Source organism: Episyrphus balteatus, chromosome 2 (genome assembly GCF_945859705.1).
Source record: "Episyrphus balteatus chromosome 2, idEpiBalt1.1, whole genome shotgun sequence".
In the NCBI taxonomy this organism is placed as follows: Eukaryota; Metazoa; Arthropoda; class Insecta; order Diptera; family Syrphidae; genus Episyrphus; species Episyrphus balteatus.
Genome location: NC_079135.1, coordinates 121,177,443 through 121,192,855, shown reverse-complemented (window position 1 = coordinate 121,192,855; position 15,413 = coordinate 121,177,443). Strand labels below are relative to the sequence as shown.

General features: G+C 29.0%; 1 protein-coding gene across 2 annotated transcripts; it reads right to left on the bottom strand.

The window, feature by feature from the left end:
- Positions 1 to 2,310: 2,310 nt before the first annotated feature.
- LOC129911079 (microsomal glutathione S-transferase 1-like) lies at positions 2,311 to 7,053 on the bottom strand. 2 transcript variants are annotated; one of them, XM_055988740.1, is made up of 4 exons: positions 6,643 to 7,053; positions 2,963 to 2,998; positions 2,689 to 2,771; positions 2,311 to 2,631 (listed from the first exon to the last, which is right to left on the bottom strand). In XM_055988740.1, the coding sequence occupies exons 1-4, from the start codon at positions 6,793 to 6,795 to the stop codon at positions 2,379 to 2,381; spliced, it is 525 nt and encodes a 174-aa protein (XP_055844715.1). In that variant the 5' UTR covers positions 6,796 to 7,053; the 3' UTR covers positions 2,311 to 2,378. The 2 variants fall into 2 exon arrangements, with proteins under 2 accessions (XP_055844715.1, XP_055844714.1); XM_055988739.1 differs by lacking the exon at positions 2,963 to 2,998 and having other exon boundaries at positions 2,312 to 2,631; positions 6,643 to 7,045.
- Positions 7,054 to 15,413: the final 8,360 nt, after the last annotated feature.

Sequence of the window (15,413 nt, the reverse complement as noted above, 5' to 3'; positions counted from 1 at the left end):
GAGATTTGACCTTACAGATCAAACTTTAATTCAACAATTCGTCAAATTTACATTTAATAAAATGATAAATTGTAAAATTTAATTGAATCGGCAATACATTTGACAGGTTCAACTGTTCTGTCATACGATATTAATGCTTGTTTAATTCACGATAATATAGTTAATTCCGTAGGAAAAAAAATGTTTTTATTTTTTTTGGAATCATAATCCGCAAAACACTTGTTGTCATAACCTCCAAAACGCGTCTAAAATGCGTGCAAAACGCGTGCAAAACGCGTGCAAAGCGCGTCCAAAACGCGTCTAAAACGCGTGCAAAACGCGTCTAAAACGCGTGCAAAACGCGCCCGAAACGCGTCCAAAACGCTACCAAAACGAGTGCAAAACGCGTCCGAAACGCGTCCAAAACGCGTGCAAAACGCGTGCAAAACGCGTGCAAAACGCGTCCGAAACGCGTGCAAAACGCGTCCAAAACGCGTGCAAAACCTGGGTAAGGACAAAATCTCCAGGAAAAAAATCTCAAAAAAAAAAAAATTCTCCGAGAGAAAATCTCAAAATTTCAGATGCGCACATTGTGGATACAAAAAAATACTGGGCTGAATTTTTGTTCATTTTGGACTACAGGTCATAAAAACTTTTTAAAATGTTTAATAACGTTAATGAAGTGTATTTTTCCTTAGCAAATGCATATGCTTTAAAAAAAAAAAATTGTCAGAATTCTTTTGTTTAAATACATATAATGTTGGCAGAGTTTTGAAGAGCAGAATTTTGAAAAACAGAATTTTCTGCACATGGAAAAGTGGATACAGATATTAGATAAAATTTATATTTGTAATGTACATATACATTAGGGTGTCCGTTATTTCCCAAAGTGATGTTTTCGGGGATGACACCCCCTAGATCGAAAGCTTAGGGCCTAAATAAGGGGAATTTAGCAAAAAAAATTTTTTGGGGGTCATTAACCCGTGCCTCTAGGGTCATACTTTCCCCATACAAATTTGTATGGAAAATTTTTAACTCATACATAAAATTTTTTTTCTCTCGCGTTAAATCATATATTTTTTTAATGTTTGATAATTCTTGTTGGAAAACAGTTACTTTAAAAGATCACATTCAAAATTTCCCGTTAAAAATTTTGTTTATATTTTATTTCGGTTTTTGAAATTATTAGCTGTTTTCGTGGTTTTTGCTTTCACCTATCACACAATTTTAAATGCAGTTTTATTGTTTTTTAATTCTTTTCAAATATTGCATTCAAAAATTTGTGAATAAATCAAAAATTTCAATTTTTGAAATTTTTTTTTGAAATTTTTGCCGTTTTTATACGTTTAAATTTATTTTTCTCGAACTACAAAAGATATGTTTACAATATTTTTATTGAATTTTATTTAAAAATTATTCACCTAAAAAATTGCATCAAAAAAGTTGCAAACAAGGAAGGGTAAAGTATTTAATAATATTTATTTATTATAAAAACTGCAAAAACTAAAAAAAAAAATTCAAAAAATTGAAATTTTTTATTTATTCACAAATTTGTGAATGCAATATTTGAAAAGAATTAAAAAACAATAAAACTGCATTTAAAATTGTGTGATAGGTGAAAGCAAAAACCACGAAAACAGCTAATAATTTCAAAAACCGAAATAAAATATAAAAAAAATTTTTAACGGGAAATTTTGAATGTGATCTTTTAAAGTAACTGTTTTCCAACCAGAATTATCAAACATTAAAAAAAATATGATTTAACGCGAGAGAAAAAAAATTTTATGTATGAGTTAAAAATTTCCCATACAAATTTGTATGGGGAAAGTATGACCCTAGAGGCACGGGTTAATGACCCCCAAACAAATTTTTTTTGCTAAATTCCCCTTATTTAGGCCCTAAGCTTTCGATCTAGGGGGTGTCTCCCCCGAAAACATCACTTTGGGAAATAACGGACACCCTAATATACATACATATGTATATTGAATAAACCAATGAATATTATATTAATTAAAGTCATCTGGTTTCAATAGTAAGCAGTTAAATATCTTCTTATTATTGCGGTTAAGCTAAGCGGGTCACTATGGCGTATGTGGAACTTTTTTTAATCAACGGTTAATGCAAATTGTTCTATTCTTATATTTATTTATTAATATAATTTATTTTGAACTTTTGTATGGCGCAAACGTTTGTACCTTATTCAAATTAATTGAGAAAAAAAAACAACATAATTAAAGACGAGCTTATTTTGTTTATTAACTATAAAAAAGATAGATTATTTGTATTTTTTAAAAATATTTTAATTAAATAATTTTAATTTTATATAATAAAAAAAAGTAAAATAAAATAAAATGCACTCCGGTACCCAACAAATATGAATAAATCAAAATGAATTTTGTTTATATAAATTTAAGAGTTTTATATGAAGCATACAATGCCATAAACATTGTAATTAAGAATGCAATAAAGAACATAATGGCTCTTGTTGGTTGTGGAACTGGACGGAAAGCATAGACCAAAGTATGCAATATTCTGGCAGCTGCTACAATGCGGAAAAGCCACATAGCCAATGTTGGGCTGGGATCAACGCATACGAATAACAGACCCATTGTCAAGAAGGGCAAAATATTCTCCATGTCGTTGCGATGAGCCCTAAAGTTAAAATAATTTTAATTGAATTCTTTCAATTATGACATAAATTTTACTAACCTGCGAACACGATCGACATGTGGATCATTTGGTTGGACCAATTCCTTGCGAGTGAAAGCTTCATCTTCTGGACTAATGAATACCTGAAATTTAAAAGAATTAAAATAAAATTAAATAAATTTTTAATTAAAGAATAAAGACGACTAAATTGTTTATGTTTATTTTTTTTTTTTTTATTTTTTTCACTTCAGATTCTTTGATGTAGTCAGCTTAGAGCAAGCTGTATACTACTATCAGAGGGTTCATCAAGAAGTTCTTTGTGGTGGATGATTACCTTTTTTCGAATAAATGGAGGGAGAAGAGCCAGAATCTGGAACACGACAATTTTCGCAAAGGCATATGTGAGTTATGGTTTTTACGAATTTTAACTAATTTTCGTTGGGTTAATAATATTTAGTAAGTAAAAAAACCAATGTTAAGTTTTTAAAAGATTATGATAATTTGATGTTTTGCATCAAAGGAATGAAAAAGATAAGTGAAAGTGAAAATAAAAGTGAAGAAAACCAAAATTTGTTTCCAAACCAAGATAGTAGTGTTACACAATTTATCATATATTTAACATACAAGCCATGATTTAGTTAAAAACACCAATTCACATTGGGTTTGAAATGTATGAAAACTAGAACATTTAAATTATAACACCGTTCACTGGGGCGTATGTGGAACATTAATTTTTAAAAATAAAAAATATTGATAAGCTAATGGGGTCTTCGTTTACAAAACCGCTATAAAAATCTATGCTCTTTTGAAGAGAACAAGAAAGATCGTATTGAATGGGGTTTTTCGGAAAATATTGGAGAGTAGCCTAAAATGTTATTATTCGACACAAAAAACCAGAATTAAAAAAACATCGACTCTTTTTCAAAAAATTGGATTTTCAAAAACAAAAAAAGAAAATTGAGATATTTTTAAAGTTTTAATAAAACCAGAATTTCAAAAAAAAAACATCGGCCTTTTTACAAAAAATTGATTTTCAAAACAAAAAAAAATTGGAATATTTTAAAATATCCAAAAACACAAATAAGAAGTGAAATTTAAGCAAAACTTCTTTGAAAATAATGGTATTCTGATAAAATCTTATAAAATAGAGTTGTGTTCCGTTTTTGGTATCATGCAACAGTTTACATGATTTCGGACTTTCTCATAAACGACTCAACTAATTTCAACGAAAAGAATCTTTAAAAAATGTTTAAATTTAATAAAAAAAATTTGTATTTAATAAAAACTATTTAAAAAAACGGTTCCTACAATTTTCAGAAAAAAAAGCAACTGTAACCATAAGAGCAAGTATGTGTGACCGAGCCGTGCATTTTATTTTGTTATGGATTTCTATGTTACTAGGGGAGAGTGATGCTACAAGTAAAAGGGCTGCAAATTAGACGGTAGTTCAGAAAGCTGTTTAAGTGGTGCAAAAAAAAAAAACACTTTTACTTTTGGGTAGTTCCATGAGAGCGAATAGGCATATGTTTTTCGCTCTTATTTATTTGTCTATTCACTAATTTAATTATTTAAATACATTAACATTCAGTATATTAATTTGTTTCAATGTTTCAAATATTAAAAGTATTCTAACCATTGTGCTGTCTGAGAATATCTTCAAATAAGATATAACGGGTGCGAATTTAGAAAGTCAAATAAAAGGTATTTATGTATTTACAATTAAATATATTAGGTGTTTACTTCTAAAAACCAGAAGACGATTGCGGCATAAGTTGTTGTAACAGGAGATTTTTTTTTTTGTTGCCAGCTGTTAGTTTGCTGATTTTTTACTTGCGATATAGGTACTATAGGGCAAGTTTAGGATTCGTAAAAAAAAATCGAACTCGAGATAACAATTTTACATGACATTACGATGATGGAGAATGCCAAAAAATTGGGTCCGGCAATTCTGTCTGTCTGTCTGTAAGAAATTTTTCTGCTTACTGTTACAGATAAGAGCCTCCTTTGATAATAAAAAAAATATTTTTTTTACCGTTATTAACGTTACCTGCCATAGAACGGTTTTTTGGATTTATGAATTTCTCAAAAACGACAAAACAGATTTCGACCAAATTTTTAATACAGAAACGTTTAAACAATCATTATTTAGAAAATTTTTTAATTTTTCAAAAAAAACTTTTTTGGATTTTTAAAAAAATATTTCAAAATTTTTTTTTTTGAAAAATCAATTTTTTGGAAACGAGTTGGTGAAAAATTTTGAAATTTTGTTTTTATGTGTAAATTAATTATTTATACAAAATTGCATATCACATTTTTTTTTTTTGAAAAATGTTAGAAAATTTTTATATATAATAAATTATTTTTTTAAAAAACGGCACTAACGATTTTCGAAAATTTTTTTCTAAAAATTCCTTTTTATACTAGAAATAAAATGGCATACTTAGTTTTTTTGTAAAAGAACATTTAAAACGGCATTTAATTATTTATAAAAACAGATTTTATTTTTTTTGCACCACTAACGAAATTCCGTGAAAATATCAAATTTTAAATTTTCCCTTATTTTGTTCAATGAACAACTTTAACATTAGAGTAACTTTTACCATAAGAACAAGTACGTGCGACCCCAGTCGTGCAATTTATTTAAAAAAGATTTTCAGATTGAATTTTGTTTTTTTTTTTTTATTTAGAAAAGGTTTGATAAAAATGTGTTACTTTTAGCACCGCTCTCTCCTTTATTTAAATACCTGCCTATTAATAAGAAATTTTTTTGCTTTCATAATATTTTCAACATAACAATCCTAAGTGGGCGTATCTACTCCTTAGTTAAAAAATGATAATAAAATAAAAATAAAGTTTCTGGCAGACGGCAGTTTATTATGATTGTAAGGAAATATGAAAATACATAGTAATACTTAAAGAATACTAAAATTACAACAACAACTACTACTAAAAATAAATTCTTTTTATGATATATCTTATGAGTAAGAATGTTTAATTATTTGAATTGCAACAAAACATTTACATTAATGAAAAACTCTTGTACTTTTCCAGAAGGAATCTAAAGTGGCCTACATCATCAAATAGAGCTTTTCTTTTGACAAATATAATATTTTTTTCTAAACAAATTTTGTTAATTTTCAAAAATAACCAAAGTTCAATATGTTAAACCTGTTACATAAAAAAAAACATATTTTAATATGTTAAAACCAACAAATTAAGTCAAAATGACGTCACACAGTAGAATCTATGTACATATGTATAATTTGTGAAAAATTCCATTCCATCAAATTAAACAAATTAAAATATTTAATTAAAGATGCAGAATGCTCTGAATTAGATCTAGAATGGTCCAGACAAAAATCGTATCTCATCTCTGTAACTCGATGAATGCATTATATTTGTGATTGTAGGTTACTATCCCTTCTTCAAAATATAAATACAGTGCATTGATGTCTAATCTTAGAACTTAATGTCCCTTATTAAATCCAATTGATAAAATATGTAAATTTCAAACTATAATCAATTCGCCTTGAGCTAAACACACTAAAGACTAGACTATTCAACTTTGGTCTTTTGAATATAAAAATAAAAGTAAATTTATTCCGTGAGGTATAGATTCTAGTTTTGAGAATTGCGAATAAAAATTCCTATACTAAAAACGTTTAAATGTCGTCAGACTATCAGGAAGTTATTTGCCTAAAAATTCTATTCCACATAAAAAACTATTTGGTTACTTAAGTTTACCTAATTACCTTTCCACTTTAAACAATGAGAAAATTATATTTAGACGCAAAAAATGATTCACTTTCACTAGTTTGTTAGATATTCAAATGATGAAGATTTTCACTTTCTAAAGAAAACGCCATTCACAATCACTTGTGGATAGAGAAATAAAAGAAGTTCACCCAGTAAAACAACCTTCACCACACTCAATTTAATTAGATTTAGCTGTGGTTTAACTTTGATCTAGAAAGGTCTAGATTATAATTACTACCACAAGTCACGATTTCTCACCTTAAATCTGAATCTTTGCAAAGCTGTTAGCAAACTCATTAGGAGCATTTTTATCACCAGAATACTGCTCCAATAGATATATGAACCAAAAACTGGGTTACTTAGAGTAAGTAACATCTCCATGGAATTTGTTGTTGTTGTTGTATTATTCATTGTTTTTATTAATTTTTTGTTTGTTTGTTTTGTTTGAAAAAAAAATGAAAATTTCAGTACAGTCTCTTTGATTGGGATTAAAAATAGCAAATCTTATTGAAATTTTTAATTCTATTAAAGAATTATAAGATACACGTTGTTTGCGCGTCAGATACACTTTGACGAATGCGGACGCGTCTGTGAAAATATTTTGAGTTTCACAAAACGCAAACGACGAACAACAATGAGAGATCTTCACAACAAATCCAAGCGATTTTCTTCTTCTAACTTCTAAGAGGTCTTTGCAAAATATAATAAAAGCAAAAATGCCTATCCTCTAGTAATATAATAGACCGGTTTAGTTAGTTTGTTGTTTGGAAGCTTGATAGGTTTGCCGCTTGGCTTCATATTATTGCACATTCACATACACAAAAAAATAGAAATTAGCATGGAAGAGGGTTGAAATTTTTAATTTATGCATTAGCATTGGTAGAGACAACTAATACTGACGACATGAGGGAGGATATAGGGGATGAGCGGGGGTATATTGAGTTGATGTGTGGCTTCAGCTTCACGCTTTAATAATTCACAGTGAGAGCGAAAACATATGAGGGGCACATTTGAATAAGATCGTTAATGAATATGGTGGTGGAGTAACAACGTATACAGTGGAGTTTTTGTTCTGTGGATGGATATAGGAACTTATAAGAAACGAACAGGGCCGGTTGATACTTTAGGGAATAAAGCAACATTGCCAAAGTAGTTTTGGTGAAAGTTATGAATGCAAAAACTCTTGAATAAATGCTTTTTTGAGACGTATTAAACCTTTATATTCCTGGAACCCCCCGTATCGCGAAAAATACTTCTTTTCAAAAATTTAAAATCCCCGGGTCTCAGGGGGATCACAGGTGGTTGTACTTGGTATATTTTCTATGAACTATAGGGATTCATATCCCATCAAAAGATGACTCTTCAAACTAAATCAGTTTATTGTTCAAAATTTAGTGAAAAAAATCTCCACGAGTACTCGTCTCCGTTACCGTCTTTATCTGGGAATAATTTAGCTATGTACGTTAAATAAATTTTTTGAGAACATCAATTTATCATGAAACCTTAAGACTCACCAAGTTTCAAGAAAAAATATTGCTTCTTTAACGAAATAAACTGGAAACAAACGTTAATATGTCCTCTCCATTAGTTTGCAATGGCCGATACATACTACATTATGTTCAAATCAGAAGAAAATTTCAGAGTACCTACGTCACAAAAATTATAATTTTGTCATTTAATTTTTTATTCCGATGGCAAATTGAACTTTTATACTTAAGTTCTTCGACGTTATATACACGGTCAATTTGCAGCCTCTTCGAAAAAAAAAACACCCTTCAATCAAAAATTATTTTATGAAAACAGTTTATTCTTACTTTCTATCCCAAATGCAACGTTTAAACCAAATTTTATTCGGGTTACCCATCATTAAAAAAATAAAATGCACGACTGGGTCGCACGAACTTGCTCTTAGAGTTAAAGTTGCTTAAATTTTTAAGACTTTTTATATAGAAATTTGGAAAATGTAGGTACCTACTATATAGGTAAAAAAAAAAATTCGTTTTTTAAAAAAATAAAATAAAATCTGAAATCGAATTGCCCTCCAAAACAAGTATGCAGTTTTGATTGATATATTAAGATGCATTTTTAGAAAAAAAATTTTCAAAATCGTTAGAGCCGTTTTTTAAAAAAACTAATTTTTTATAAATAATTTTTTGGAAAAAAAGTTTTAAAATAAAATTGGTATGCTATTTTGTAAAAAAAAAAAAACGGTTCTATGGCAGGTACCGTTAATAATGATTTTCCAAAAAAAAATGTTTTCATTAGAAGATAGACCTTGTTTTAAAACTTACATTTGAATTTTTTAAACAAAATCGTTGGAGCCGTTTTTGAGAAATTTCAACTTTACTAAAATCGGTATATGACAAGTACCGTTATTTTTGGTCAAAAAAAAAAAATTAATTTCAAAAACCCCTCTGGAGAGTCTCCAAAAAATGCTACATATCAAGTTTGAAGTCAATCGGTTCATACGTTTAGGCTGTAGCTCCTTATACAGACAGACTGACAGACGGACTTTCAGGACCCACTTTTTTGGCATTCTCTACCATCGTAATGTCATGGAAAAATGTTATCTCAACTTTTTTTTTGTACGAATGCATAACTTGATATACATATAGTACCTATATCGCAATAAAAAACACCCTTTAGACCATGATATTCTCATAGATATTTTAAATTCATGCTTCCAATCTCAAAAGTAACATAATTGCTGAATTTCAGTAGGGTACCATTTTTATTACTAATATTTTTTCAATATACCCACATTTTCACTACACCTAAAAAAAACACCCTTTCGCATGTTAAACTTTTATATAGACTTATTTTATTCCTAACTCTCGTGACTAAGACAATATTTTAAATAGAGAGTTAATTCGTAGGGGTACAACTTATCTAATTGATTAATTAATCGCAAATTTTCTTTATTTCCGATAAAAACAACCGTTTCGCCTAAAACATTTTCATAGACTGCTTACATTCTTGGTTTCTGTTATAAAAAAAAAACTTATCTTATTTTCATTGCCATCCCATTTTTGTCCCAGTTTTTGTGGTACTAATTATTATAATTTATATTTTTAACCTTCATTCCAAGTTTCAAAAACCTTATTTTCGAATACCTTATGACTATGATGTCATAATTTGAATCCAGGCGCTATTAAGACTAAGTACTAAACTGTTTATAAACGCAGGTCATTGGACATTGCAACAAAGAATAACACAATTCACCTGGCTATGTTACAAGTTGCATGAGAATTTGTTTGCCTACATACGAAAATTAGAAAAAAAATAGAGAATAGCAAACAAAAGACATATAAACGAATCTATTATGCACATGTAATATAAAAAAAAAACATTATGAAGGGTCAGTTTATAATAAATTTTTATATATTTTTTTTTTTTTTCAAATGCAATTGCCCGGTAGAAATTGAGTTTCCCTATTTCTTTAAATAATTGAACATATAAATGCAATAAGTATACGTTATTATAAGTGACATTAGGTTTACTTGAGTTTTAGCTACAAACGTGGACATTTACTTTCATGTTGCGAGTCTTACCTAGTTCCCAGCTAGCTTTTAGCTGACTTTTGCATTTTATTAATTCTTGTTGTCTTTGCATTACTTATATGTATGCTTATATGTATATTATTTTTAGTTCAGACAATCGAAAGTAAAATATAGATTATCTAAAAAAAGCTATACTGTCACCAAAATTTGGATGCAGATTTCAAAAAAGGGTGATTGAAAAAATTATGTTGATGAAATCTGGCCATAAGGCACATTATTTCAAGGTATTTTTTAATAAGGTAAAATAATTTTACATATTTGGAACCAAACAGAGCTCTCAAGATCTGTGTGTCAATTTGTATACATTTCTACAGCCTTGACCTAGACTTGAAAGTGATTTACAAAATTTAAGGCAGTCCATATAGCCACCTATAAATAATGTTGAATTAGGCAATTAATATTTTCAGCTATTCCTTTGCAAATTATATGACATCTTTTAAAAGGCACTCCAAGGCAGTATAAAAAATTGGATTTTAGCTCCACCTAAATGTCTCCACCTAACCTATTGACTTTAAACTGTAAAGACTTCCAATTACAACTTCCAGATAGATTAACACATTTTATTTCAAAGGTCTCGCAGAATTATACATATATGTATGACAGATAAGTGGCAAGTGGCAGTTAAAACCTTTTTTAATTAATATAAGCTTAAATTTATATTAAAAAGTTTTAAATAACAATTATACAACGTTCTGATAAGACCGCGAACTAAGAAAAAAGATATTCCCCCCTTATAACTCCAAAGTCAAGCAAATGCAAAAAGAACATCATTAAATTGAAAGGGTCTTCCCCCATTTTAACACGCACAAGGCTCTAAAAGCACTTTAAATATGTTTTTTTTGGTTATAATTAATTTAAACTTAATTATTTGTCACTGTGGTGTATGAGTAACATTTTTGTTTATTGAACAAATTTTAACGAAATATACTAAAATTCTATAGCTTAGTAATGCAATAGTAATGCAATCCGCTTATGATTTTTGCCCATTTTGGCCATCAAATTATCCTTCTTCTTAATTATCTAAGTTCTTAATGTGGAAATAATTAGAAGTCTTGTTCACCATATGGGCAATTCCATGGTAACTCACGTTACCAAAATTTCCAACACATAAATAATTTTTTTTTTTCAATTTTAATGTAAATTGATACGAAATTACTATCCATGAATGGAGCATAACTATTACTTTCATAATTAACTAAAAAAATTGTCTTTATTTTTAACATTTGCTTGGAAAAAATAAAAGCTGAAACACAATCACGCTTTGCCGTCGATTTTGACAACTGCGAAAAGTTCAACTATAGGAAATCTGTGTATCCTCACACAATGACGCTTTTCTTACGTACGCTTTTTTTGACAAACGTAAGGAAACGTAAGAAAGCGAGCAAAAGTTCAACCAGACTGAACTTTTGCTAGCTTTCTGACATTTAACAGACATAGTTACAGTCACCCACATTATTATTGCGCCAAATGTGAATAAAAAAAAATAAATTATTGCAAAACTACGTGTGTTTTTTAATTTCTCTATATAGATTTTGCACAAAAAAACGACATCGGGATATTTTAAATCAAAACAATTTACGTATTAAAAACAAAAAAAATTAATGATGTTTTAGACTGAGTTTTATTGTTAAAAACAATATATTTTGATTGGTTTTGTTTTTATAACTATAGGATTAAAGAATAAACAAATTTCTATGCATTTTTTAAACACATTAATATCCTTTTTCATTTTTCCACAATTAAATCAAGATAAAGACTTGGCCCAATAATTTTGTGAGTGACTGTGTTTTTTTTATTTGACAGCAGATTTTATGTTGCAATCAGCTGTTCAAAGTCAAAGTGACAGAAGCGCGCTTTGAGGATTTCTCAACGTAACGCAACGAAGCGACGCCCTGAAGCGTGATTGTGTTTCAGCTTTAAAAGTTTGATGGTAACTCACGTTACAAAAATCGGACACGAATTTTTAGAGTCCGACGGTATGAAGTTTTTATGTGAAATTAAGAATCTTAATTTGTTTTCAATGAAGATTCCATACATACAAAATTACAAGCTTTTAATATGAGTGACAAAACCAAACATTTTTTCAATATTTCGAGGAAAAATTTTAAAATATTTAGGTAACTCACGTTACATTATTTTGGTAACTCATGTTACCTGCGATTTGTGGTTCCAAAAGTAAAGAAAAGATGCATTTTCACTCAAGTTTTTTTTTAATCGAATAGTGTGTAACGAAGCTTGCTTAAATGTTAACTTATTTTAGCACTCACGAGGGGATATTGTCATCGTCACTATTAGACTCATCATATTTTCAGTTTGCTTGTTTTTCCGTCATTTTCATGTGAAATTCTTTTGTTGTTGGCAAGCTTATGCTATAAAAATGCTTTAAGATTATTAAACTCCCTGAATTTTATGGCTATCCATAAGGGAATACAACAAAGAATCTTTTCTTGCAACTTGCATAAAGAGTTGCGGTTTGTAAATAGTAATTTGCTAATAAAAAAAGTAAAAAAGACTGCATAATTTGTTCAAAATTCGTGTCCACTTTTTCATGGAATTACCCATATGGGCAATTCCATGGTAACTCACGTTACATTCACAAAAATTTCCAACACACAAATATTTTTTTTTTTTTCAATTTTAATGTAAATTGATACGAAATTACTATCCATGAATGGAGCATAACTATTACTTTCATAATTAACTAAAAAAATTGTCTTTATTTTTAACATTTGCTTGGGAAAAATAAAAGTTTGATGGTAACTCACGTTACAAAAATCGGACACGAATTTTAAGAGTCCGACAGTATGAAGTTTTTATGTGAAATTAAGAATCTCAATTTGTTTTCAATGAAGATTCCATACATACAAAATTACAAACTTTTAATATGAGTGACAAAACCAAACATTTTTTCAATATTTCGAGGAAAAATTTTAAAATATTTAGGTAACTCACGTTACATTATTTTGGTAACTCATGTTACCTGCGATTTGTGGTTCTAAAAGTAAAGAAAAGATGCATTTTCACTCAAGTTTTTTTTTAACCGAATAGTGTGTAACGAAGCTTGCTTAAATGTTAACTTATTTTAGCACTCACGAGGGGATATTGTCATCTTCACTATTAGACTCATCATATTTTCAGTTTGCTTGTTTTTCCGTCATTTTCATGTGAAATTCTTCTGTTGTTGGCAAGCTCATGCTATAAAAATGCTTAAAGATTATGAAACTCCATGAATCTTATGTCTATCCATAAGGGAATACAACAAAGAATCTTTTCTTGCAACTTGCATAAAGAGTTGCCGTTTGTAAATAGTTATTTGCTAATAAAAAAAGTAAAAAAGACTGCATAATTTGTTCAAAATTCGTGTCCACTTTTTCATGGAATTACCCATATGCATTTTCATCTTCAATAACTTTTTGCATATCAGATCAGACATTTCAACAATACAGAAACCTATAACAAGCAACAACCAATACCTTTCAATTTTTAATTTTTACTTGCTCTATAGGGCAAGTATTGGTTTCGTGTAAAAAAATCGAGGTTTTAATCAAAACCAAAATTACGATGATGGAGAAGATCAAAAAAGTGGTTTTCGTCATGCCGTCCGTCGGTCTGTGCGTGTGTGCGTCTGTGCGTCCATCTGTACATCGAGCTAGGGCCTAAACGGGTGGATGAATTTGCTTGAAACTTGGTACAGATGATTTTTACGTAATTCCCTAGGTCCGTTTTTTTTATTTTTTTAATATCTCCAATTTAACGCATATCTCCCATATAACGTTTTCGAGGTATTTCAAATTTCTCGAAAACGGCTCTAACGATTTCGTTTAAATTTGGTGTGCGTACTGCGTTGATTCCAACAAAACTGCGTTTTTAGTTTTTCTCAAAAAATGCCAAGAGCGGAAATATGGCGTTGCCGTTTTTCAAAAATTGACATGTTTTTTAAGTCCATATATTTCATCAAAGCATAAGTCAATTTTTTCAAAATTTACAGACATCATAGGTATTGAAGTGTAAAATGTAAAAAAAAAATTAAAAAAAAAAAGTTTTTCAAAAAATTTTAAAAAAATTGAATTTTTTTAACTTTCGATTTTTTTTTTGTTTTTATTTTTTTTTTCTTCACAACATCTTAAATTTCCAATAGATATTTAAGATAAAGATGCTTTGAACTACAAGAGCAAGTACGTGCGACCCAGTCGTGCATTTTATTTTTTCTTGACTATGTACTTTTGAGAAATATAGCAAAATTGACTTTAACCACTGCAATCAGAAAAACAATTTAATGCTGAGTTTCATTCTGACAGTTCCATGAATAACGCAGATATAAAACGGAAAAAAATATTAAGCATAGTATAAAAATACCCCGGAAATTTGCAAAATAAGAACTTAAGAAGACAATACAAAAACTTAAATAATAAAAAAATTATTTTGCTGATTTTTTTTTAACAGTCCAAAATCATAAGTTATGTTTATTTACGTATACAGCCATCAGCCAAAATTTTTGCAATTAGCAATAAACACTCCACATTTCACATTTTATTGCATAATTTGCGAAATTACCACATGGTCTATAAGAGAAAACTGACAATATTGCTATAAGCTTTAAATTTATTCTTATAGTTTTTTTTTTGCATAATGCGTAGTTTAAATTGAAATGATGATGACTCAATCATCATTAAAAATCAAGAAAAATAACAAACTTTCTCAGAATTTTGTTGTGTTCGCCAGAATATGACCAAAGTTCTTCATAGAAATGTTATGCAAAATAAAAGTTCTATAGGCTAAGTACCTACTATAGTTTGTAGCAATTACACGTATGTTTTTCTTTTTAGTATCACCCGACTGAACGACGACGCACGCCAGCAATGGTTGTGTAGCTATAAAGTGACGCAACAAATTATTCTGAATCCAAAGTCCAAATAATTATTTTTACATTGAACTTTGTTGTGTATTTCATTATTTTCATTCCTATGTACTCAACTTTTTGAGAGTCACCCTACTAAAGTATCAGACACTATTTTAAACATTAACACTCATGAAGGTGTTGTATGTTTAAATTAGGATAGGTTTTGTGCTTATATCTTTATATTTACAACCCTTATTAATTAAAAGTGCCAAGTCAAAGTCTAGGAGTTATTTTATCAGAACACTAAATTAATAAAAGGTGCGTATATTTTCAAATAGGAATTTAACACGCAAAAACTCATATATCTTGGATCGATAACGTTGGTATATCTCAATATGACAATCTACAAAATAGACCTGTCTGAAATGTTTTTTGTATTTTTTTTTTTTTTTTTGTAATTAAAAAACATTTCTGACCAAACCGCGCGTGGTTGAATTTATTGAATGTTAGGGTAATTTTTTAGGGACGTAAGTTGACTCATCTGGTTTATTTTTGAAAAAAAAAATTACTTACATTACATTACACAACTGTTTCAAATTGGAATGTCGTGTGTGATTAAAATCTGCTCG